General features: G+C 50.1%; 2 protein-coding genes across 5 annotated transcripts in view; both read left to right on the forward strand.

Moving 5' to 3' along the window:
* LOC144170866 (PHD finger protein 20-like) overlaps nucleotides 1–26647 on the forward strand; it is a 137551-nt gene that overhangs the window by 81690 nt on the left and 29214 nt on the right. For all 4 annotated transcript variants that reach the window (XM_077700897.1, XM_077700895.1, XM_077700894.1 and 1 more), the window contains one exon: nucleotides 1996–2197. In XM_077700897.1, the coding sequence (XP_077557023.1) occupies nucleotides 1996–2197 (202 nt within the window). The remainder of the gene's footprint in view (nucleotides 1–1995; nucleotides 2198–26647) is intronic.
* LOC144170864 (uncharacterized) lies at nucleotides 2431–14249 on the forward strand. Its single transcript, XM_077700893.1, has 2 exons — nucleotides 2431–11868; nucleotides 12550–14249. Exon 1 carries the CDS (start codon nucleotides 8931–8933, stop codon nucleotides 10173–10175), a length of 1245 nt encoding a protein of 414 aa, XP_077557019.1. The 5' UTR covers nucleotides 2431–8930; the 3' UTR covers nucleotides 10176–11868; nucleotides 12550–14249.

Here is a 26647-nt window from a genome sequence, read left to right on the forward strand (position 1 = left end):
GGTCGCGGGTTCGATTCCCGGCCGCGGCGGCCGCTTTTCTGATGGAGGCGAAAAGCAAAAACGCCCGTGTGTACGAGATTTCGGCGCACGATAAAGATCCCCAGGTGGTCAAAATTAATCCGGAGCCCTCCACTACGGCGCGCCTCATCGCCTGCGTTGCGTCGGCGCGTTAAACCCCACAATCAATTGTTCTCTAGCACTGCTGACTTTTGGTTTCTCCTTGTTTTAAAGGCGCCTGTGCTTGCAGAATACTTAAAACGCCACGGCACTCTAGAAACTTTGCAGCCGATGCTCGTTTGCTGGCATTTGTTGCCTGATTATCTTTTTTTCCTGTGTACGTGTTGCTCATGTTAATGGCAACCTTTGTGTGGTTGTTATGCAGTGCCTTCAGAGAGAACGTCTTGTGTAATGTCCTTTATTGTGAAGTCAGTATCTTGATACCAATATGGTACTAGCACAGTCATATAAAAAGAACTTTGTTGTGTATGTCACATACTGTTTTTAGACGTGCTTTGTGGCATACTTCGAGAGGGGAAGTTTTAGCTCCCTTGTGAGCACACAAACATTCACTTTAGGAGATGCATTTGTTGTCTGCAATGGTGCTTGGGAACTTTGGGGTTCTTGGTTATCTTATAGCTCACACACTTACCGTATTTACTTGAATGGTTTGCAAACTTTTTTTCTCGCAAATTTAAGGCTCCATAAAGGGGACGCACAAACTACGGGGCTTTCTCGAAAAAGTTTGAAATAATGTGTGAATGGTCCTAACGCGGAATATACATTTAAGAGAAAATCAAGTATGCTAGCACAAGCGAACGATACTTGTCTATTTACACAGCACACGCTTTTGACCAGTCCCGCAATACGATTGTGGGCCTGTCTGAATCGCTGGGCAAAAAGTCCAGCTCGGAGTCGTCGCCACGGCTGCCGTCACTGCCCTCCCAAAGTTCGAGCGGTGGCATGGCTTCTTTTTGTATCCGCAGACTCAACGACACTGAGTTTGAATTTGGCTGTGCGGTTATTGTAGCCCATCGCTACTGGAGCAAAAGGGGACCAATTGATGGCGAAACGTGAGCACAAAGGGGGGATTCCGTCACAGCGTGAATGCAGGAAAGGAGAGGCGAGGTTGGTGCGACACCACCAACAGCGCGGCGAGGCTGATGCAGAAGTTGGGGCTTTTGACTTCGTATGTGTTGTGTGTGAGTTCTCACGATGGAAGAGAAAGAAAAGGAGGCGGGAAGCACATGCTTGAGCAGTTCCTCGCAGAAAGGACGAGAGAAGGGGTGTGCATGTGTCGGGAAGGGTGGAGAAGGGGCAGTGTTGTCGGGTGGGGGGCGGTGAGGAACATCTAGGTGCGGAGGAGGAAAGAACAAGGGGACTATGCACGCACAATCTTGTGTCACTGCGCTCCATGCGCCATGGCGCCGCACTGCCGTCCAAAGCGTGCTTGTTGGTGCACTCCCTTGAGTGAGACAGGGAGCGCAAAATATGCGAGCGAAATTTTTGTGTGCTGTGAACCTGGATGAAGCGTAGGGGTTCGCAAATTACATGAGGGCACCAATTATGTGGGTGAATACGGTATTACAAGCCTTTCTCACTTGGAATTGTAGACTGGAATTGATTGACGTGCCGTGGTCACCACATTTGCCTACAGTGTCAAGTTGGGCTTTGAAAAGTGCTGTCCCCGCATGTGAAAAGTGCTGTCCCCAATTCTTCCAACAAATGTTGGGGACTGAAGTGGTTTCAGTTAGGCAGCAGTTGTCCTCCCCTGCTGCGGGTGTTGATGGCTGCATTCTAGGGAAGCGTGGTGACCACAGTACCACTGTTGTGGCATAACCGGTCTGTAGGTGTATCTGCATGTTTCACTCATGCGCACGTTTGACACTGCCAGGCCTGGAATTGTGTAGTGACAGAGAGTGGTGGCGTGCTCGAAGAGCCCTTGCTTGCCCCTCCCGCTGACCTGCGCCTTCTCTCTCTCCCCCCCCGAACTCCAAGTGGGCGGGCGAGGGGGCTCCCGCTTCAGGCAAGACCAGGAGTGGCTGCGGGAGGGCAAAATGGCCTCTTTCGGCTTCCTCAGGGAGAGGCCTGCCAACCTCCCGAATCCCGAGCCTGTCAAAGCCACACACGACCTCATGTGCTCCATGCACAATGTCCAGGCAGTGCTCCGGAGCATCACGCACAAGATCAACGTGGCTGGGTGAGTGGGATGTTGCCCCGACTGCATTGCTGCGCAGCAGGCAGAGAATGTGTTAATAGGCAGTTGCTGGCAGAGGCAGCCAGGTTGTTTGTGTCGGGCACTCGCTAGTCCTCCTGAACACCTTTACCTTCTTCGACGGCTGACCAGTGCTGATATAGTCTCACAAAAATAGGGCACACATCCACTTGGGGGGGGGGGGGGGGGGGGGGGGGGGGGGATTGCGGCCCTGGCATCAAAGCCTCTAGACACTGAGCAGTCTTCTCATTTTTCTACATGTAGTACTGTATTTAGTCGAATCTAATGCGCACTTTTTTTCCGGAAAAATAGGTCCCGAAATCGCATGCGCGTCACAATCCAGTACGACTCAAAACTGCGGCGTAGTATGGTCATATCGCCATTGGCGTGTTAAGATGGCTGCTTGACTACTGAACGCGTAGCCAGTGCTTCATAATTGGCGCATTTTGGTTTCTGCGTAGTACTTTTTTGCGTTCCTCTATTCTTTCCGCCATGGAATTTCCCATTGCGAAGACACGGCGGGTTCACCATGATGCTGTCTTCAAGAAGACAGTAATCTTGTGCATGGAAAGCAATGGAAATCGAGCCACGTCACGTGCGTTCAGTGTTCCAGAGACTTGCGTTCGGGACTGGCGCAAGCAGAAAGAGAAAATTTTTGCAAGCAAGGCAACACAGAAAGGGTTCAGCAGACCAAACAAATAAAGAGGGGAAATATCTCCAAACAGGAGACCCACTGGTGGAGTACGTGCAGCAGCACCAAGCGGCTCAAAGACCCGTAACGACAAAGCTGCTGAAGATTCAAGTGATGCAGTTGGCATTGCAGCAAGGAGTAACGTGGAGGGCCAGGAGGTGCTGGATAACAAATTTTATGATGAAAAAAGGCTTGTCACTGCGTTGGTGAACAGGCACATGCCATAAGTTGCCGGCTGAGTTTGAGAAAATTTAGACACATTTCAGTGGTACGTCTTGAATTTGCACCGCAAGGACAACTACGTGCTCAGGTGAATCAGCAATGCGGATCAAACGCCGCTATACTGCAATATGCCTGCTACCACAATGATGGAGAAGAAGGGCGCCAAGGAAGTTCGTGTGCTGTCCTCTGGCCACGAAAAAACGAGAGTGATGGCAGTGCTTTGCTGCACTGCGGACAGGCACAAACTTCCCCCATATCTCATATTTAAACGCATGACGCTCCCGAAAGGAATCGTGTTCCCCAGTGGAGTGATTGTGCGCACAAACGAGAAGGGGTAGATTACGGCAAACTTGGTGGCCGATTGGATCGCCCACGTGTGGTGGAGGCGACCTGGTGCAAGCGTGGGTCTGCATGCGATACTTGTTCTGGACGCGTTCAGGTGTCACCTCGACGAGCGCATCAAGGGCAAGCTCACGGCTTGCGACACTGACCTTGTTGTGATTCCCGGTGGCATGACCTCAGAACTCAGCCACTGGACGTTTCGCTAAATGAGCAGGTCAAAGACCAGATTCGAGTGCTCTACGCCGAGTGGCTTGTTGGTGACGGCCATGAACTGACACCTAGCAATTAAATCAAGCGTGCTCCCTGCAAGACTTTGCCGGATGGGCTAAAAGTGCGTGGTGCACGGTCCTGCCTACTATGGTGAGCAGGGCGTTTGACAAGTGTGGCATTTCGAATGCTATGGACGGCACCGAAGGCGACATGCTTTGGGCTGTCGAGAGCGAGAAGGAGTTGTCCGACAGCGACGACGAGTGATAACGTGTCGCCGGTGCTGCCCAGCGGCGCTGCCCCACACTGTCGTTGTGGTGTCTGTCTTGCCGGCGATAACGGGCACATTTCTTTTCGTGCCACCATTGCGGTAAACCTTCCTTGTTCCAAGTGAGAAAAAGTTGAATTTCTGTATTAAATAATCAAAGTTTGGTGCGCATTACAGTCGAGGACATAGTGTTTTTTCTTGTACGCGAGAAATGGGTGCACGATACAATGGAGAGCTGGTTAGATTCGAGTAAATACAGTAACTGGTGCCTTGTGCAGGAGGAATGCCTCTCCCATACCCCATACAGGGCTGCCCTGTGCTTACTACTTTTATCCTGCCTCATCCGAGTACATTCTTCCCGCCGAGTTTCCTTATCCCACCTCTCCACCAAATATCTTCTTTTTACTTCTCCTCCGGTCCCTTGGTAGCCGATCTGTTACTGGGGTGGCCCACCCTTTACATCGCATGGCCAGCCCAAGCTGCACTTCTTTCCCATAACCACAGTTGGGACGTCTGTACACGAGCTTGCCCGCAAATGGACGATGCTCGTTTCCCATCGGCAGTCATTGCGCCCATCGTCCTCCTTTCCGTGGCGTTAGTATGGCCCGCTTTGAAGGATCCATGAGCCAACTGCCCTGTCAGGAGCACTGGCTGCCTCGCGTGATTCCGTGTGGGAGGATTTGGGAGGGACATGCGACAAGTAATTACTGCTGGAGTGCCCAAGTGGTCAGTTGAGGGGTGCACGCAAGACCATCCTGCAGCCCCGACGGCTGTGCCACTCTGCAAAGCCACGCGAGAGTCAGTCACTCTTTCTAAAATATGCACCTAAGCATGCTTGTTTGTGTTCTCACTCAAAATCCTGATAACTGCAGCTGTAAAAGACAAGAATACAAAAATTGCCACTTTTGAGAAGCAGTGCCCGTCACTCCACAGCGCTAGTTTTACACGAGAGCCAGGCTGTCTGAAGGTGATAACGCGATGCGGCGCAGTCATTTGGCAAAATCCCGCCGTACGTTGTCCAGACCCTACGCATGAAAGTAATACAGCAGTCGTCAGATGTTAGGCACGTTTTGTTGATAATATGCAAAGTCAAAAACGAGCCTTCCCTGGCAGCACCTGCCGAAGTCTGAGGCTGTTGAACAAGAGTGTCTTCATCAGAACTAAAATCTGAAGAGTTCACATCGTTGTTGGAGTCATCACTGATGCTTATGTAAGAAACATCAGCAGGAGCAGTGGCCGAAATCCCTGAAACCGCTGTCCACCCTGAAACTTGCTGCTACCTTGAGTTCAAATTTCACTCACAACGCCGTCTACCCACATGAAATGTGAACAAAACGGCAAAGAAGCTGAAAAAGGGGTTTCCAATAAACATGCCAGATGGTGTCAGTTGTCCGAAAAGTGCCATTTTTAGTTTTTGCGGGAGGTTTGAAAATCATTGTTCACCCTTGAACGATGGCCTGTGGCGCGGTTGTGAAAGAGTTAACTGGTTTGCTCCGTGATGAAGCATAAGCCAAAGCAATACAGGAACAGTAATACTCTTACGGGCAGTCTTGGGCGGTAACTAGTTGCTAGTAACGCGTTACCGGTAACTAGTTGCTTTTTTTCAGTAACTTGTAACTGTAACTAGTTACTTTTTTATGAAGTAACTGTAACAAGAAATACCGTTACAGTTACTTCATTTCTATAAAAAATTATCCAACAGCAACTCTAGTTAACGGCCGATGTACAGTTCGCGCTTCCCATTTTTTCGGACTTTCTTCTGCAGAGCCTTCACCTACTTCATGTATGCCAGCTCACTCCCTTCGCGTGGGTGAAAAACAGCTGGACTAGAAATCTTTTAGGCGTGCACGTGTGCCTGGTGTCCCACACGGTCAGCTAAGGGCTCAAAATTTTTAAGTATGAGCTGCAGTATTTCCCTCAACAGGGTGGTGTCGCTCTCACCCAGACCATAATTAACGCTGCGACACATCCCTAAGCGCACGTGGATGCATGTTGACAACAGAACTCAGAGTACGATGCGCGGCTGCACCATTTTCGCCGCATCTGGAGCGCAGTAAAAGTGTTTGACACAATGGCGAACAGAAAAAAAACAAGCACAAACACCGCCCAACGTACTGAATCCTTTGCACTTTCGCAAAAGCCTGGAAAACTCCGGTCAATGCGCCGCCTTCTCATTAGTGACGTGCAGCCCCATTTGTGGGGTCATAAAACGCCGTGGGGAGTCTTTCGGCGTCCCCGCGCTCGTCCAGCCCTGTGGGCACTGTAGAGTGTTCGATTCAGAAGTCGCAGTTGCTTGCGACCATTGTGCGCTTTTCATAGCCTTCATAGATTATGAGAAAGCATTTGACTCGGTCGAAACTCTAGCAGTCATTCAGGCATTACGGAACCAGGGGGTAGATGAGCATTATGTAAGAATACTAGAGGATATCTACAATGGGTCCAGAGCTACCATCATCCTCCATAAAGAGAGCAGTAAAATACCTATAAGGAAGGGTGTCAGACAAGGAGACACAATCTCTCCAATGTTATTCACAGCATGTTTACAAGAAGTATTCAGAACGTTGGATTGGGAACAGGTGGGAGTAAGGGTTAATGGAGAATACCCCAGTAACCTCAGATTTGCTGATGACGTTGCCTTGCTAAGTAACTCCGGGGACGAATTGCAAAGCATGCTTTCCGCACTGGACGAACAGAGTAGAACCGTGGGCCTGAAAATTAATATGCAGAAAACTAAAGTAATGATCAATAACCTCGGGACAGCACAGCGGTTTGAGATAGGTGGCGAGGTAGCGGAAGTGGTAAGCGAATATATCTACTTAGGCCAAGTTGTGAACCCAGATCCCAACCATGAGGCAGAGATAATTAGAAGGATAAGAATGGGGTGGGGTGCATATGGCAGACATTCTCAGATAATGAATAGCAGCCTACCATTGTCGCTGAAGAAGAAAGTGTATGACAGCTGCATCTTACCGGTACTTACCTACGGGGCAGAATCCTGGAGGCTCGCTAAGAGGGTTCAACTTAAATTGAGAACGACTTAGCGTGCAATGGAGCGGAAAATGATAGGTGTAACATTAAGGGACAAGAAGAGAGCGGAGTGGGTCAGGGAACAAGCACGTGTTAAGGACATATTAGTAGAGATTAAGAAAAAGAAATGGACGTGGGCAGGGCATGTAATGCGAAGGCAAGATAACCGCTGGTCATTAAGGGTAACAGAGTGGATCCCTAGAGAAGGCAAGCATTGTAGGGGGCGGCAGAAAGTTAGATGGGCAGATGAGATCAAGAAGTTTGCGGGGATAAATTGGTCACAGTTGGCACAGGACCGAGGTAATTGGAGAATAATGGGAGGGGCCTTTGCCCTGCAGTGGGCGTAGATAGGCTGATGATGATGATGATGATGATGATGATGATTGTGCGCTTTTGAGACCCCTGGCAGTGTTTGGGACCACGTGTTTGAAATCCCTGGTCTAGAGGCTTCGTCGAGCTGTCAACAGTGCCCGAACGAGGTCGAGGAAAAAGGAATTCCACACCCCTTCCCACATACGACAACCCCAGCACACCACTGTTACGAATGGGCCAGCGCCGCAGTACTTCCCCGCATCACTCCTCGGCTGTGCAGCGAAGCCACTCGTGCGCCTTTGAAAACACGCGCAATCATGTCGGCAACAAGTTGCGACAAAGCCGCGTCAGACGCCTTGCTCTCAGCGCATTTCAAAACTTCGGCGGTTGGCGGCGTGGCTCGTCTCCACGCTCTTCAAGGACACAGAGGCCCCGTCGATCGCAACGGAGTCCTCCTCTGTCCCCTCTCTCGGACTCAACGTGCCCGAGGCTATGAACGGCTTAAGAACTCTGGAAAGAGTGTTGTGCGTGTTCCCACTTGTTGCGTTTGACCGTTATCGCTTTTGGGTATAAATAGAGCTGCCCAAGCGTTGTAAACCATTCCTGTTAGAGCAGCGAATCGATGCTGTCGCTCTGCTCGAGTCCTGTATTGTAACCTCGCCCGTCGGGGCATTGTTCTTTGGCTTCGGCTCACCTCTCGCTATGAAGTAAACAGTTTACGTTGGCCAACAGCTCTGGACCTCTTCTCGGCTGCAGTCGGCCTTCACGGTCGCAACAACTGGTTGGCAGCGGTCGATGGCAACTTCGTAACACCTGAAGCCAGCGGTGCGAGACCCAACACCACGGACGTCAAGGCGGCTTCGGACTTCGCAGAATTCACGGCGGTCAATGGTGAGTGCGGGACTTGTCTTCACTGAGTTTTACCAGGCTTCTGAGGATAGCTGGTAGGGCGTGTGTTTTTGTCGCGTGGATTATTCGCGCAAAACATTTTTTGAGCAGTGGGAAAGCAGTACTCTAGACCCACCATGAATTTGAAAGCGTTGAAAAAACCGCAGTTGTTGGAGCTTGCAAAAGAGTTGCGCTTGGATGTTGCGGACGCGCTGAGAAAGCCAGAGCTGATACAGGCTATACTCGCCGTCGGGGCTGACGATGAGGAGCTGTCGGAATGCATTGAGCTGATCAATGGCAGGGAGACCGCGAAACGTCAGGCCGCCGAGGCAGAGGCTGAGCGCCAGCGTGAGGAACGCGAGGAGAAAAAGCGAGAACATGAGAAATTCCTACGGGAACACGAGGAAAGAATGCGAGAGCAGAAACTCAAACACGAGGAAAAGATGAGAGAGTATGACCTCGATATCGAGCAAATCCGAAGGGGAAGAAAGGAGCTCGAGAGAGAGAGACTCCAACGGGAGAACAAGAACCTAGAGCCCAAAATTTAACTCGAGCAGGAAGAAGCGAAGCCTGAGTTGGAATTGTTGCTCGAAAAAGACCTCGTTGTCGAGGAAAGCACCGTGCCAGCGGTGTCAGTAGCAGACGCTCGGGAGCGCGAGTCGGAGGCGACGGTTGCGGCCCATCAGCGCGGCGAGGTGGCTGACAGAGATAACGAAGGCGCATTAGCTCAGACTGTCGGCAGAGGCGGCAGGGGGCAGTGCATGTCCACTGAGTGCGATAATGTGCCGGCGTTTGTTTTGGAGATCTCGGCGGAGTGTTCGGACGGTTCCAATTCGCGGGAGGCCTTGGAAGCGGCTACCGGTCTGAACATGAACATTTCGCGAGATAGCGAGGTTTCGCTGGAGTGCGTAAACCATGAGGCTACCGAAAGGCAACATGACTCCGCTGAAACGGAGGTTGTTCCTTCGGACGGTAGTGCAGAAACGAGTGATGTGGTGGCAAAGCCTGCATCCGAGGCAGCGAACGGTTTGCACGGTTCAGTTGGGAGAAATGACGATCTCGCCACTGAGCAAGCCGATTCCGTCCTGCCACCAGCTCAGGAGGAATGCGTAACCGATGAGGTTACCGAGAGACCGCACGAGTCCGCTGAAACAGAGGTTCTTTCGTACGGTAGTGCAGAAACGAGCGACGTGGTGGCAAAGCCTGCTGCCGAGGCAGCGAGCGGTTTGCACAGCTCAGTTGGGAGTCATGACGATCTCGCCACTGAGCAAGCCGATTACGTTTTGCCACCAGCTCAGGTAACTGACCTCGAGCAACGGCCAGCCGAGCTCGTAGAGATTCAGGTGTCTGGGGCGGCTGAGCCGTCTTTTGAGACAGAGCAGCCTGGTTGTAGTGTAGTTCTAGCAGTGAGGAAGGAGAACGGGAACACACTTCGGCCTTCGCGTGCTGAGGCTGTCGCCGAAAACGCGAGGGATGACGAGATAGGGTCTGTTGGAAGTTACGAGGTGTCTAAAGAGCTCCTCGTGGCCTTGTCACTCCCAGCTGATGCTCCCGATGATAGGCCAACTACGGCTGAGCTAGTTGAGGTTGCGGTGTCGACTGCGGTTGAGCCGAAGTCGGGAACCGACCAGCCTAAAGGAGAGAACGCAAACGCGTTCCAGCGTTTGCTTGCCGAACGCGTTCGCGAAAAGGCGAGCAAGAAGGATAGAGGGAAAACTTCCGCGCGTTCTTGTGGCGCGCGTTTCAGTGCGGGCACGCGAAGGGGCAAAGCCGTGAGCTCGCATCGCGCCAAGGGAACGCCGCCTCCAAAAAGGAGTGGGCGCCTCTCGTTTGAGCGATGGAAAATCCTTCTCGCTCCTCCGCGCGCTCGGCCTTTGTCGAAAACAACGGCCGGTGTCCTTTCACGCGGTCGCAGCAGTCGCTTTCAGGAAGCAGGTGCACCTAAAGTGCGGTACAAAAAGGGGAAACTAAATGGCAATGCTGATGGCTTAAGTCGGAGTCCTTAAGGCAAGAAATGGCCTGTAGACGCCTGACTTTCTCAATTTCATTGTTTTTCCTGGAGCAGGTTTCGCCCTTTACGATTACATTTTTTTGTGTGTGTGGGACATTTCCAATCAAGCGAAATGTCACCTTTCAGGTTTGTCACTTGTCTAAAGTACTGCTGGGCAAAAATATAACTAGAGTAGTTAGTTATTAGCGTATTTTATCGCATCTAAAAGCCTGGTAGATCTTCAGTGTTGATTTGTCTTCGCACTTGCCGGCGATGCGGTTGTGTCTTCCTGTGTTGTTCTGTTGCTTGCCTGACCAAGCCAGAGACGTTCTTGGGGAGCCACTACTCGTCCAGTGACCCGCCCGGTGAAGCTCCAGCACGGTGTCGTACAGACAAGGCCTGGAGTCGAGCGTCTGCCGAGCACTTCACTTCGACAGCATCCCTCCGGACAACGGTTAAAGACCCTTATTCATCGGGATCTCGGACCCCCGGCGGAGAAGCTGTTACGAATGGGCCAGCGCCGCAGTACTTCCCCGCATCACTCCTCGGCTGTGCAGCGAAGCCACTCGTGCGCCTTTGAAAACTCGCGCAATCATGTCTGCAACAAGTTGCGACAAAGCCGCGTCAGACGCTTTGCTCTCAGCGCATTTCAAAACTTCGGCGGTTGGCGGCGTGGCTCGTCTCCACGCTCTTCAAGGACACAAAGGCCCCGTCGATCGCAACGGAGTCCTCTCTCCCCTCTCTCGGACTCAACGTGCCCGAGGCTATGAACGGCTTACGAACTCTGGAAAGAGTGTTGTGCGTGTTCCCACTTGTTGCGTTTGACCGTTATCGCTTTTGGGTATAAATAGAGCTGCCCAAGCGTTGTAAACCATTCCTGTTAGAGCAGTGAATCGATGCTGTCGCTCTGCTCGAGTCCTGTATTGTAACCTCGCCCGTCGAGGCATTGTTCTTTGGCTTCGGCTCACCTCTCGCTATGAAGTAAACAGTTACGTTAGCCTACGGCTTCTGGACTTCTTCACGGCTGCAGCAGCGGCTGGCCGCTCGCATCATACACGCTACCACTCGTATGTCGGAGGCCACGGAGCTCGGATCGGGTGCCCCCGCCCGGTCGCAACACCACCCAGCATCTTGGCCGGCAGATGCCTGACCACACTGCCGCTGCACAAGGAAATATTCTTGGAAAGCCTCGCGACTTCATTTCCAGAGCTGGGGCAGAAACGAATACAGTCTACGCTCGTTACAGCGGATCCGGCAACAACGGACTTTCGGTTACAACAGACCATTTCTGTTGGTTTGTGTGGTCCCCATGCATTTTAACATATTTACTCGCGTAATGAACGCACTCGCAAAATGAACGCACCTCCCTCTTTACTCGTCAAAATTGGGTTTCTTTCTTCCCCCGCATAATAAACGCACCGCCAACTTTCCAACCGCGCAGTCCCACAAATGGCCGTACTGTAGCTTTCCCGCTTCACTCGCTTCCGCTGATGATGACACCGCATGCAACCTAGAGCCATCTCTCGGAGTAAAAACGAACAAACACTCCAGCGCGGCGTCGTGGGACAGCCAATCCCAACGACGCTCAGTCGGCTCAGTCCGGTGAGCGTCTCAGCCCTACGTTTTTTCATGATAGCGCGGTTGCTTGCTTTTCTGCTCGTCTTCCACTTTTCAGTCGGCGATGGACCAAAATGTCAATTACACGGCCAGTTTTATACCCCTGACACACGGGCGCCTAAAAGGCCTTTGCAGAGAAGGACTGCTACCGAAACGGCGTTCGCCTCGGTGACACACGACAAAGGAGAATCTCCTTTACCGAAAGGGGCAATTCCCGTAAGGGGTGTTTGCCTATCTCCTTTCCCGCACGAAAAGGAGCAGCTAGCGGCGCAGCCTCGTAAGCAGGCGCTTGCAAATCATAAGCTTCCCAGAACTTAATGAGACTAAATGCGATTTCATAATAATTTCATAAATTGTTAAAACTGCAATGAAATAAATTGCACCAGACAAGCCCAATCGTAATGTATTTTTGTAAACATCTCCCCACTGTTGCCAGATTAGGCACGAAACATAGGCTTAAAAAAGCACTCCATCGTTGCTGTGTAATACAAATATGTGAAATTACCCATTTATTCTTTCTAAACAACCACAAACCGCACCGTTCCTATCTAAAATAATAAAGAAGGTCTATTAGCCGCACTTTATTTTTGTTATTGTGCATGCTTTTTCCACAGAACTGCTAGCGCCACTTTATTTGTGTCAGTTACAGCAACTACATAAAGGAGATCGGGGGTTGCTGTGTGTCAGGAGTGCCACTCCTTTCCACAGAATGTCTTTTGACGTGGCGAAAGGGGTTTAGTTTAAAGGAGATCTAGCGTTGCCGTGTGTCACAGGTATTAGGTTAAAGGTTGTGGAGGACGCGGTTGAGCATGGGAACCGTGCTGCCGGTAGACATACCGGAATTGACGAAGGGAAGCCTTGAGAAACGACGACGAATGTAGTTCAATAAATACGCTTTGTCTTTGCCGCTTGTGTACGCGTATATTTACTGCGAAAGGTAGGTAACCTAATGCATTATTTTGTTTCATGGCGGCCTTCTTTCGACCCCCCTGAAAAGTTTCCGAAAAATTGCCCCACATAATAAACGCACCCCCCCCTCTGCGTCTGTTTTACGGGGAAAAAATTGCATTCATTACGCGAGTAAATACGGTAAATGGAGTACACTCCGCTCATGGACCCGGCTAGAGCAGACTATCGGCTACAACAGACTAAATTGTAGGCGAAAATTGTTTCGACTGAATGTTTATAGCGGACTTCCGCGGGGCCGGCACCCGATGTGCTTTTTCTTTGTTTATTTTTGCAAGAAAACTGTTATGTCTGGCAACATTGCTGGCAGCCGGATCGTTGGCGCAGCCAACCCACGCCAGTGCCAGTGGCTTTTTTTTTGTGCGACCAGCGGCATGAGCGGCAGGGTAGCTGATTTCACTGTCGGAAAAATTAAGCAGCCAACATCGCCAGAAGTACAGGCCTGTCTAAGCAGACGGTCCGCTGTACCGTCAAGAACAAGGCCACTGCCGATAAACGTGACTCCGGTGAGATTGAAAACAGGGCTATCGAATACTCGAAGTGGTGCACTCGGGGGCGAGTCTGCCCTCGTCAGGTTTTTTATGGAATAAAAAACTCGGGTTCAGTGAAGTTCGGCTTTTATTATTGCCACGCATGCATCGTTCCCATTCCGTTCTGTGAAAAATGTAAGAAATGCCTCAAGCAGGGGGGTTGTTCTTTATCCATTGCGTGCAATCTGCCGGTAACCGTGCACAGTCCAACTGGTCCAACTTTCGATTTCACAGCTGTCCGTCATCAGATTATTTCGTTACAGCTGTTTCAATGACCAGACTAAAATCGCTAAAAATGTGGAAGCTGCCTTGGGGGAACGTCAGGCAGCGATCCGATTTGTTTGACGAACCGTTTCGGGAAAACCTGCCTCGTCGTGAGGGGATTTAAAAGAGCCTAGCTAATGCTGATGGCCATGAATGATGTTTTATAGCTGGTTAATAATTGCGCCTAGTTATATTCTTGCTTTATTTGCTCAGCTTACCATGCGTCTTTACATGCTTGACCGCATGCGCTAGGCCTTTTCCAAGTGCCGGTGCTAAGCTTTGGGAACGGTGTTTACGCGATTCTTTGCCCTCGCGTGAACACTGTGCAGAGGTACTGCAGGCGTGCAGAAAGAACAAAGTGTATGTACTATGCATATGCAATATCGGTCAAAGTACCCACCATACCATTTTAGGGCTCATATTCCTCCCGCTACCCCTCCCCCCCCCCTTCCCGTCGGATACTGTATACTTCGGCTACAGCGGACGTTTTTTTCCATATTCAGAGGGTCCGTTGTAACGAGCGTAGACTGTACTGTAGCTACATCTGTTTCTGAATGTTCGGCGCAAAGAACACTTGGGCGAGCATCATTCGGCCTATGCCTCAAAGCAAACGAAGGGAGTGGGCTCTGGGATCGGGAACGTGGTTGCTGTGAAAGGCAGGGATTGGGAGAACAGTGTTTCCCGGTCGAGGCGACAAAAGTCGTCTTTGTGAGGACAGGGGGTGCAGGAAAAAACAGTGAAGCGTTCAGTTCAGTTTCTATTCCATTTGGAAATAATCTTGGTTCATTCCGGTGGTGGGGTGGCTGGGGGTTGGGGCGGGAGGACGACTCCGAGGGCCTACGAACAAAGGTCGCTGCGGCAATAGCTCTAATTGGCCTCCGTCTCCGACGACAAGTACGAAATAAAATGCTAACGCAGCGCTTTTTTTAGTATCTTTCAAGAACACCTCGACAACCGAGGTATTCCCATCCGTTTCCCTTTTTCCTCCAAAGGGCCTTCCGGCGATCCGTCCCCTTTTTCTCCTTCTCCCTCACTATGCAAGGTGGTCAAGTGACAACACTGTAGGTGAAAATAAATTTAGCTGACAATGATTGTTTCGTCGGCTTTATCCTCAAGCTCGGTATAGTATAAGTTCGGCCTCCGCGTTACTCTTTCTAAACATTTGGCAGCCATTTCTGTCAACACAGAGCAAGTGCAACCACTGCCTGGGCCCCCATGCATTCGTTCGTTCCTATTTAATAAACTAAATCTTGTTATTATTAATTAGTTTCATACAGTAACGGAAAGTAACGACGTTACTTTTTTTTAGAGTAACTGTAGCTGTAACTAGTTACTTTTGGAAACTTCATACTGTAACAGAGTTACTTTTTTGGGTTAGATAACTGTAACTGTAACACTGTTACTTTCTTCGGTAACGTGCCCATGACTGCTTACGGGTAAGATTGCAGCAGAACTCGACAGGGTGACAGCATGACTTCGCTGCGGCAAAACGAAATGAACTGTCCACCGAGAGGCCGGGCTTTATAAAACACAGTAGCCGTAATGGCTGCGTGGCTTTCCCAGTGCTTCTGTGCACATGGCCCGAAAAGAGCACAGACACACAGCGCTCTTTCCCGAGTTCACGAGGGGCTGGCAGTCTGAGAGGAGATCGCGGCTGCAGCGTCACCAGGACTTCTCTGCATGAAGATGCTCCATTAGCTTCGTGTTTTGTCACTGCGGCGGATTGAGTCACCGCCAACAGGCCCCGCATCGCAGGCGCACAAGGAGGATGGGCTCTGCCACAAAGTGCAGGAGCACGGCATGAAGCTTGCAGTGCACACGAACAAAATAGCGGCGCGCCGAATCGTAACAAGCCCTGTTTTCCATCGAGGTTGTGCAGAAAGAGTTTGTTTATGCCTTTGTGTTGTTTTTGCAGATGCAAGGCATGTGGGGATGTTCCAGGAGCACAGCGGATTCTTTGCCTTGCCAATTGTCCATAATCTAATCGCGTTGCTGCCGTCGTCGTTGCAGCAGAGGAACAATAATCCTTTCTTTGCTAACTTTTCCGCCATGGCAAGGCTCTCCCTTCAGTCTTACTGACCTTGTTGGCTGAACTTTACAGAAAAGGGCAAGTTTGTTGGCAATGAATGAATGAATGCAATGTCTTTATTTGTGGTACGATGGCTGTTTGGCCTAATAGGGGGAAGAGTGGTGTAGGAGAGAAGGCAGAAAGAAAAGGAAGAAGTGCATACACACATGCGTGTATGTGGTGCACATTCACAATCGCATGCGGCGATCAATGCCTGCCTCGTGAGCGAATGCCCAGAGGGAGAGCAGTGTGTCGCGGCTGTTGTTGTTGGGGGTGGTCCATTGGTGCAGGGTGCTGATGTGCGGTGGCAGGTACTGGGCACGGAGGTCCTGGTGGCCAGGGCACTCCTACAGCAAGTGGGTCACTGTTGGGCACACTTCCGTGGTGCATGTGGAACAGCTCACTATGGGGCCCTGTTCCTGGTCGCCGTCGTCACTGTTGTCGTCGGTAGCTTCGGGCCTGCATCGGTGGTGGGCCTGCCATTTGGCAAGCACGTCTTCGGTCAGTGCGGCCCCCGCACGGGCCTTGTGGATGAGGGCCTGAGCCCCGTGGCAGTCCTCGGGGCAGTGGTTGGTGGGGATTTGCCGCCGAAGGGCACGCCTTCGCACCTTCTTGGCTGCCAGAATTTTGGCTGTTGGGTCGGGCTCGTCTGCTGTGGGCATAGTCTGGGTCACCAGGGTGGAGCGGTCGTCCATTTGCTCGCTCGCCAACGCCTGTGCAGCTCCATCAGCAATGCCACCGGCGTGACCTGGTACCCAGTCCACCCTCACCTCCACTCCATAGTGCCTGTACAGCACTGTGCTTGCCATTTTAATCCCGTGAGCAAGCATGCCAGTCCTGGGGGTGCAGCCAAGAATTTTTATGGCCTCTCTACTGTCCGTGTAGATCACCACCCTCTCCCCTGTCTGCCTCAATCCTCGACGGGTCTCCCCACAAACCTCGTCTACTACACACAGGATGGCGGACAGTGAAATCTGGCCTGGGCTGGGTTGGTGCTCATACACGTGGATCTGTCTGCATGTGCCGATTGGGAAGATCGCAGCCAGCCTGGCTCTGTGTGTGATGGGGTCCCAGGTGGCTGCCGTGAACACAGAGTTCAGCTTCTGTCAGTACGGGCAGCTGCTGCTCTACACTCAGCTTCATGATCCTACTGATGGCACTTTTTGGAGAGTGGTTTTGGAAGCTTGAGGAGCACATTGAGCCAAGGTTCCAGCAGGCATGGCAGTTTGGGTGCATCGGGGGGTAGCTTTTTTGTGAGGGTGAGGAGTCCTCTGCCCGCTTTGTGTTTTGCTGTCGTAGTTCATGGCCCTCATTGTGTGCCTCGATAAAGGCTTTGAGGGAAGGGAGGCCAGAGTACCTTTAGAGCTCTTCAGTCCTCGCGTGATGCGGCAGGCCATTTATTGAGCGAAGACATTCAAGATGGAGGACCTCCAGTTGTGTGTAGTGTGTTTGGTTCCATGTGAAGCAAGCTGCTCCGTAGCGTCCCTTCGAAGTGAGGGTTGCCAGGCATAATGTCCTCATGGTGCGCTTGCGGCGGATGAGGTGGAGGTGTCAGTGCCACGTTGGCTTAAGCTGATGGATCCATTCCTTCGGTCCACCAGCCTCACTGAGGGGAACCCCAAGGATCCTCACCCACTGCTCCGCTGGTCAAGTGATGGTCTTGCCGGCCAGTGTAAGGCTTATCTTCGTTCGCTCCGAGTCGTAGCCACCTACCAGAAGGAGGTTAGTCTTTTTCAGTGACGGCTACATGCCAGTGGAAGGGAGGTAGTTATCGATGGTGTCCAAGTTCGTGCCCTTTGGGTCCACCCACAGCGTGATGTCATCCGCGTAGAATGTCAAGCCCAGCTGCAGAATTTTTCGTAGCTCTACAGCCAGTCCTCGCATCACGATGTTAAAGAGAACTGGAGACATGATGGAACACTGCGGCACTCCCCTGACATTTGAGAAAGTCCTTGGATGGCCAGAGCCGGATTTGATCTCAAACGTTCGGGCTACCAGGAAGGATCGCACAGAGTTCATAATCCGTGTTCCAACTCCAGCCCCATCGAGAGCCGTCAGTATCACTGTGTGTGCCACCCTGTCAAAGGCTTTCTGCAAGTCTACTGCCAGGAGGACCCTAGCGCCCCCCTCCCACCAACTGGCGCAGTAGCAGAAGGCTGTCCTGAGTGCACAGCCCTGGCCGGAAGCCAGCCTGGGCTGTATTGAAAAAACCGGGGTTCTCTTCCTCGAGGTGGTATGTGAGCCGAGTCAACACCATGCACTCAAGAAGCTTGCATAGCGTTGATGTTAAAGCTGTAGGTCGGAGATTCTTAAGGCTGTTGTTTTTTTTCCCTGGCTTTGGGATGCGGTAGATAATCGAATGTTTCCGTTCTGCCGGAATGCTCCCAGTTCTGCAATGTCGTTCAGCTCGTCCAGCAACAGGAGCATCTCTGGTTCGTCAAGGTTGAGCAGCATTTGTCAAGTGATACCATCCCTGCCTGGAGCACTGCGCACGTTGGCAGCATCCAGGGCCGGGGTCAGCTCTTGCACAGTGAATGGTGCCTCAGCTCCCAGGTCACTGGCTGGTTTTCTTGGTTCGTAGGTGTGTGGGTCTGCTGGGATGGCTGGTTGTGGGAAGAATGCGTCAGCGGCGGCCACCTCGAATTCTTCTGGCGTCAGGTCTAAGGCCATTTTCATGTTGAATGGAGAGTCTTGTGTCTTATGCTTGCCGGACATGGTTCGGTGGGTTTGCCATAACTTGCGAGTGTTGGTGAGCTTGTCAAAGGTTTCGCAGTGTTCGAACCACCTCGAACGGGCAAGCTTCTTGGCATACCTGCGAGCCTGAGCAGTTTTGTTGCGCACTCGGAGGAGATCCCAGCATTGCTGGCCATTGGTCAGGTAGACCTGGTGTAGGCTCTCCCGTGTGGTCCATAGGATCAGTAAGTGCTTATCCTGGGTAGGAGCTGACTCGTTTACCATCAGATGTCGTGTGGCCTCCTGTGCTGATCTAAGGAGCCGTCAGGCTACCGGGACCCCCTTGTCATGTTCTGCCACTGCTTTCCGGAACGCATCCCAATCTATTGCTTTGGACCAGCGAGGGCGTCCTGTGCAGCAACCCACAGATGGCTCTAGCCAGAGTGGGTAGCGGTCTGACCCCACTGGGTCCGCCCTGCGTCTCCATTCCGTCACCAGGCCCTTGTCAGCCCAGGTGAGGTCTGGGGTGGTGTCCCGCTGGTTCGCTCGGGGGCTGCAGTGTGTCGGGCTGTGTCATTAAGCGTGCCGTCTCAGTTGCTTGCTTGAGCTGCAGGCCCCTGGCTTCTATTTTCTGGTAACCCCACTCCTGGTGTTGCGCATTAAAGTCGCCTGCTGTGACAATGTCGTCCTTTGGGTAGTGCTGCCAGAGGTCTGCCATCCATTGAGAATTCACTCTGCCACGCATGCCATGCCTGGAAAAGCTGGGCTCAGGGCGTCCAAAGTACGAGACCATGCGTCTGCCAAGAGTGCAGCGGACAGCCACAACTTCCTGCACTGAGCTGCAGTAGGCCTGTGCCTTTGGGATGTCGCGCCATATGAAAACTTCGATAACCTTGTTTTGCTGCCCCCTGTTATTCCTAGCGTGCTCAATGGTAGGCTGAAAGTACCCATTGTAGCCGGTCACGCCCAGCTCAGTGCCCCTGGTCTCCTGCAGAAGTGCAGCTGGCTGCTCCATCAGGCGGAAGAGCTCGTTGAGCGCAGTCGCGCTGTGTCGTAGCGCGCAGCAGTTCCACTGCGAGACGTCAGGGGGCCGCTCAGGCGGAAAGGGCAGTGTGCTGCTGTGCCGGGCCATATTCACCGTGACTAGGAGGTCTCTCTGTGCTAGGCTGCTTGTTGCAGTTGAATGGGTAGCATTTCGGCTGGCGTACCCGCAAATTTTCCCGCCATTTTTTCGCGGGGCTACCATGGTTGCCAGACCAGGACTGCCCTCTGTTGATTAGCTCGCATCATCCGTAAAGGCCGCGGATCTGTCAGCCTGCTCTGGGTATACAAACCCCTGCGCGCTCGCCCCGCGGGCTCGGGATCTAGCCCGGGTTTTTTTTCGCTTCGTCCCCATGGCTGCCAGACCAGGACTGCCCTCCCCTTTACGGACTGCCTTTACGGGCCCCATACGTTTGTAGTACCTCTTGTGGGGACGAAACGAAAACAAAAAACCAGGCTCGAGCCCGAGCCCACGGCGTGAGCGATCAGGGGTTTGTAACCAAAGCGGGCTGACAGATCCGCGGCTCTTACGGATGATGCGAGCTAATCAACAGAGGGCAGTCCTGGTCTGGCAACCATGGTAGCCCCGCGAAAAAATGGCGGGAAAAGTTGCGGGTACGCCAGCCGAAATGCTACCGTTGAATGTGCTGTTGTAGTAGCTGGTCCTGAAAGGATTTTCAGCCACATTGGCTCCTGGGTGGTGCTCTGCCATGCTAGTGGACTTTGGGGGTCAGGGGGATGCTGTGCTGTTGGGCTTTGGTCGGGCAGTTCGCTGTGCTGCTGTTGTGTTGAGTCTGAGGACCGTGTGGAAGTTGTGTAGCCCTGGTTACTTATCCTTCCTGCCGGGAGAAGGCCGTTGTCCCACACTCTGCTCTGGCAACTCGTGCCTGCTTTATTTTGTGCCAGCGATGTTAGCACTGAGCATTTTCACACGCTCCTTGCGTGCTTTTCGTTTCAGAGCGTATTTTTTCGTGGTGTCTTCTACCACTTTTTGTAGGCTGTTGATATGCTGTTGGGTCGTAGGCATTCATAATCTTTGGGTCGTAGGCATTTATAATGGCAGGAAGCAGAATGACCCAGTTCTCGATATCAGCTGGATGGACACTTGCCGCTTCCCTGTCCACTTGCCTGTAGGATATGCCATGCCTAGCTCGGAAGCGGCCAGTCCACTCGTTGGAGGCAGTGAAGTTCTTGGTGCTGAGCATTTCATTCATCTCCATGGCCCTTTTGCCCAGGATGCTTCTATCGAAGTTGATCGCAGATGCTCTTGCCTGTTTAAACCACTCAAAATTGCTTCCTCCAGTTCCCCATACCTCGCTCCGCGGGCCTGTTTTGTCCTTGCGCCGAACACTCATGTGTTGGGTTCTATCTCCTTGTGCTTGGACAAGATTGTGTTGACTGTTGATGCGGACAGACCTAGTTCAATCTGCTTCCTTTTTGGGTCCTTCTCGATGATCGCCAACGTTTTCTTCGGCGACAAAGGCTTACGTTTCCTAAACTCCATGACTGCTGAAGCAATGTCGGCAGTACAACAACGAAAATGGCAACAGTCGCTTTCCTGTTCACTTCTGGAAGCAAAGACTTGCTTTCCACCTGACATGAGGTGGGAGGCCGTCAACGCTCCCCAAACTGCGGTTGAGCGGCCGTATGGCCGAACTAGGCGTTCCTGCTGCTCCCATGGTAAAGTGAGTAACCTGACAGGCAATGTTATCCAGGCGAAGTTGGCCAAAGGCAGCCGTGTCACCACGTGCCTCCGGCAAGCCGAGCACTGTGGAAGAGCCGCCACGGTGACCCAGGCGGCCCGACTGCCGCTCGGCACCTGCTTGTTTCTCCGTCCGCTCACGCGTCGAAAGCGATATTGGCCTAGTCCAGTGAGGTTCGCCGTGTGTCAGAACTTCATTTTGAAGGGATACCACGTGACTCTCCAGAGCCGTGGCACAGCCGACTAGCAGCACCTGTTGGCAAGTTGGAGAAGTAGGAAGAGCGACTGGCTCGCAAGGCGGAAAGAGACGCGTCACGTGACGGCAAATGTTCAAGGCAGGAAGGCGCGTTCACCGAGGGCTGATTGTGCAATCTGCGACCATTGCTGATAAATCCAGTTTTCCGCTGCGGCACTGCCTGCTGCGTCGGACCATGCTGCTGTTAAAGCGGAAACGGGAGTTTGAGCACACGAAGAGGCAGGCTGAATTGAGTGAAGAACGGGAACTTCGGCGAGCTGAGCGTCGGGAGAAGGATGCAGAAAAGCGCCAGTGACGAGCTTTAGGATCGCCAAGGGACGCCTTGCCTTCGACTCTGATGACGGCGTTGGAAACTGATAAAACGACGGTAGTGAGTGCTCGCAGTACAGAACGTTCGGCTAGCCATATTGTTTTGTTGGCAAACTGTGCTCCGGTAGCCTTTCACTTGCATAACCGGGCCAAGCTATGCCGCAGCCATTTTTTTGTTTGTGGTAAAACATACGGTCCAGTTGTAGCTGGACAAAATTTCAAACGTACTTACTGTGAAATCGTGTTATCCAGGAACATAGTGACGGGGGAAGAAACACCGTTACGGCACAGGGTATTTTTAGTGTTCACAATTTAGTGTTCACAACCGGGAACATATCAGCAAGGTTCTACTGTATCCACATTTCCTCATCAGTTCCGCTTCAGTGTTCACATACCGTCGATCCCGGATGTATTGAACTCCAAGGGAATCGCAAAATAGTTCAATGTATCGATAATTTGAAATATAAAATGTGCCTACCTGAAGCTTATCTGAAAACTCTGTACATTACCAAGGGCTTTCTGAGATTGTAATTTGGTAGGTGAGCTAGTACTTGGTTGTCTGTTACGTCAGCTGTAAGCCATGTTTCCGTTAATATTAAATATTAGAAGGTTGTTGCCAGATGACGAAACTGGATTAAAAATAATGTCGCATTTTGGGATAAAGCTGTGTATGTTAGTAAAAATAGCGGAGAGCAACAAGCTTGATTGAGAGGCGGGTTGAGAGCGGGAAGGCACATGTTGACGACGGGGCAATTGCTATGATATTTCCTTAACAGAATCTGAGGAATGATCAAACACGTACCGTTTCGTACCATAATGCATGGTTTTGAAGTGCAGAGAATAAGACGTGGATTTTGATTTGGCAAAAGTGATACGCTGTTTGCGAGCAGTTCGAGTAGGCTGAGAAAAATCTTCATCGACACTGAAATTCCTTCCCTTAAATGGGGCTATTAGAAAGGATAGATGTTTTGGTTTTACATGGATTAAATTTTACTCTGAGTGGCCGATTTCGGCCTTCCATATGACGTCCAGGGCGATGTGCACGGTCAGTGCAGTTAGGATCAAGGGCAAATTTCAAGTGCTCCTAACAATAGCGGATGACAATTTCTTCAGATTCCGCAAATGTTTCTTTCGGGTTAGTATAGAATAGAATAGAATAGAATATGCTTTATTCCAAGAAAAGATACATAACAAAACTTTGAATGACGCATCTGGGTCCTTAGCCGACAAGGCTAGTGCGGACCCATTACAAAATGGTGTTGGTACATAATCCCTTCAGGATAGCTCAGATAACAAACAATAATAAAAACAGGATATCTTAGAATTACAAACAAATAATACTCTGTGGGTTAGGAGAAGTATAACACTTGGACAAAAGATATTTCTTTAATGATAGTGCAAAATTTGGCACAGACTTAATATCCAAAGGTAACTGGTTCCATACTTTGGACCCAATAAAAGATATTAGACGACGACCATATACATTATACACTTTTGGTAAATTGAGGTTATTATGGCACGCATGTCGCGTATCCCGCAGAGGCAATAAAAAAACTGATGACGGGTAAGGTTAGGGCCCCTTACTTTTTGCGGTGGAACATTTCAAATTCTGCGATTCTAGATAGGGGAATCTGCAAAATTCCGCGACAACATTGAAACGGCATAAGGTACATGTAACAGTTCATTTATTAGACACTTCAGACTCCTAACATGCTAGATTTTATTTACAACTGAAGGAAGTTGTTGTGGCTGAGCCTCTGGTGATGCTTTGTGCTTTCTTCACCAAGAGAATGGCGCTTGTGAGGCACGATGCCACCATAACGACTGAATGACTTTTCTGCATCAACAGAGTTGATTGGCACCAACAGGTATTTAAGGGCAATGGAAGAAAGTGTTGGAGCCAGGTGTTCCATCCCAGCCCAGAAAGCCAGGACATCAAAATCTTCACCTGGCTTTTCTTGTTTAGAAAGAAATTGTGCCAAGTCCCAGTCACTAGACTTGAGGTCTTGGGCAGACTTCAGTACCTGAAGTCTGCCCAAGACCTCAAGACTTGCCATTCAGCAGCTAGGGCTATAAATCCAGGAACGGCCCCAAACTCTGATCTCTTCTCTGAGAGACACCCAACTTGCTGGGGATCCAAGCACCTCACACTCTTGAAGAACTTCCAAGTGTCAGAGTTCTCCAAGTATACTAGCGCCTTGCTAGCCACTTTTCTCATTGCACCCTTCATTTGTTTGCAATCTGACGGGCCCTGTCGTGTGCAATGTTCTCTTTCTGTGGCTATGGCTAAGCCCCTTGATTCGGGTGGAGGCTGCGCCACCTAGCCACTTTTATTATTTGATAAGGTAGGAATACGCAGATGCAAATTTAAATTTTCAACAGTAAAAATGTTGCAGACAATTAATAGAAACCATTTTGGTATTGCTAATAGAAAATACCACTTTTCCGCCCCATTTCACCGAATATATCGTTTTGGGGACGTAGCGCCACACTTTTAACGTTTTTTTTTTTTTTTTTTGAATTCCGCGAAAACACTTTAATTCCGTGATTTTTCGTGGAATTGCGGAATCGCGGAAAGCTAGGGGCTCTAGGTAAGGTGTATTCAGAGTCAGAACTCTGTTAACAAGAAGGGCCGTTTTATAGTCACGAAATAGGTTAAAAAGCATTATGCTAAGTTCGTCAAAAATTGGTGCGGAGGGTGAAGTCCTTGAAGCTGATGCCATGATTCTTAAGGCTCTTTTTTTGAAGAATGTTTATGTGTGCTAGATATGATGCATAGGTGAATCCCCATGACTCTATACAATAGGTTAAGTGACAATGAAAAACACTAAAATAGATTATACGTAAGGTTTCTTTATTAAAATGTTTTCTTGCATTAATTAGCGCGTAACATCCGTAAGCTAGTTTCCGGCTTAATTCTTCTATATGTGGTGCCCAATGAAGTGAAGAGTCTAGAGTTATTCCCAAATATTTGTACTGGTCAACCTGGTCGATTTTTATCCGTCCAATTTTTAAGGAACACACTTTCGGCCCTTTTTTACGGTTCGAGGAGAACAAAATAATTTTGTTTTTTTAATATTTAACAAGAGCTTGTTCGCATTGAACCAATTAAGTGTATTCTGTAGTTTGTTATTTCCGAGTGACTGAATTTCAGTAAGTGACGGATGTGTAATAATGAGAGCGGTGTCGTCTGCATATAAGACGGCTTGCGCTTTATACAGGGAGCTAGGGTAATCATTAATGAAGAGGGAAAAGAGTATTGGTCCTAAAACAGAGCCCTGTGGTACTCCATTGGTTACTTGTTTCACTGACGATTTGTTTAGAGCTATCTGCACAAATTGTTGGCGATTAGTTAAGTAGCTTCTGAAAAATTTTATGGCTAGCCCTCGAAACCCATAGCGTTCTAACTTAGTGAGGAAAATTTCATGATTTACAGAGTCAAAGGCTTTTTTTATATCTAAAAATATGCCTAAAGCGAATTTATTGTTGTTGAGGGCATTGTAAATTGCTTCTATGACTGAGTGCACGGCCGTTGCTGTAGAATAATTTTTGCGAAACCCGTGTTGATTTTGGCTCAAAATAGTATATTTTTGAATATAACTTATCATTCTCTTAGCTATTAATTTTTCAAACAGGATGTTTATGCATGACAATATTGTTATGGGACGGTAATTTGTGATGTTATTCGGGTCATCTGCTTTAAATATTGGTGTTACCCTCCCAGTTTTAAGTGCTTCCGGGTAAGTTCCTGTTATAAAGGATTGGTTAAAAATTCTTTTTAAAGGATGGCATAATATATCAATATTTTCTTTTAGTACATGCACTGTAATTTCATCAGGGCCGACTGCTTTATTTCGTGGCATCTGTTTTGTTATTTGTATAATTTCCTCCGCTGTAATTTCTTCGAAAGCAGAACTATTTCGAATTGGAGCGGGCAAAATTGGGCTATGCTCTCCGTCATTATTATTCGATGAAAACTGGTTCCCGACATTGATGAAAAATTCGTTAAACATCTCAAGTAGATGTGAAGTGTCACAGCCTAAAATGTCTGAATCGGGCAATTTAATACAAGGTTGTTGCTTTTTCGTGATATAGTTAATTATTTGCCAGATCTCTTTCGAGTTGCCGTTTGCTTTCAGAATGAGGTTACTATAGTATTGTTTTTTACGCTTGCGCATGAGCGCAAGTGATAAGTTGCGCGCAATCCTGTGCTGCTCTTTGTAATAAGCGTTATTCTTGTGCTGCTTCATTTTGTTACACCAGTGCTCTTTGTTCCTGATAACTTTAAGAATCAGGGATGTTATAAAATATTTGGTTGCGACGACAATATCTGTCCTCGGTATCATCCATCCGGGTAGCCAGGCGGACGATCTGGCCAGCCATGTCAGTGGTGTCTGATCTTGAAGTGTCTTGGTCGGCTCGTAGGGTTGAAATTCCTTTACAGTGTCCCTCTAAAAAATTCCTTTACAGTGTCCCTCTAAATGAGTCATGCGTTTAGTGTTTAGGTCCGATAAGGTTTTCTCTGTCGTCAGCAGCTCTAAGTTCTTGCACTTTGGTAATCAGTTTTGATTGGCCAGCGGCCATTTTTCCCGACTTATAGATGGTATTCGTTGAAAAGTCTAGCGGTCAATTTCTTCGCTTGGCAACACTGGAAACGGCCACAGACATGGCCGATGCGCCACGGACATGGGCAAGTGCCGCCATCCCGCGGAGCCCGACGTAACGAGTGACGGCACACTCACATGGTTGCATGGAGGAGAAGAGGGGTGCCTGATCTGGGGGCCGTGCGCACAACGTCGCCTAGCAACAGACGCTTGGCCACAGATATGGCGGCGTGCTCGCATGGTTGCCTGCATGCATTCCATGCCATTGAATACCGGCCATTCATTACGTCCCCAATGTCGGGTCCAGGGTCAGATTCGATATCACCTGACGGAAGCAACAACGACGGTATGACGTCACACATTCAACAACAATTGCACTGCAGCACCGTGGGCTCAGTAGCTGTATTGGGAAATAGTTGCTGGATTTTCTTCAGCAATAATGATACGTTCCACTAACC

This window comes from Haemaphysalis longicornis, unplaced genomic scaffold, assembly GCF_048455015.1.
Source record: "Haemaphysalis longicornis isolate Haplotype H1 unplaced genomic scaffold, Haemaphysalis longicornis Haplotype H1 scaffold_2, whole genome shotgun sequence".
In the NCBI taxonomy this organism is placed as follows: domain Eukaryota; kingdom Metazoa; phylum Arthropoda; class Arachnida; order Ixodida; family Ixodidae; genus Haemaphysalis; species Haemaphysalis longicornis.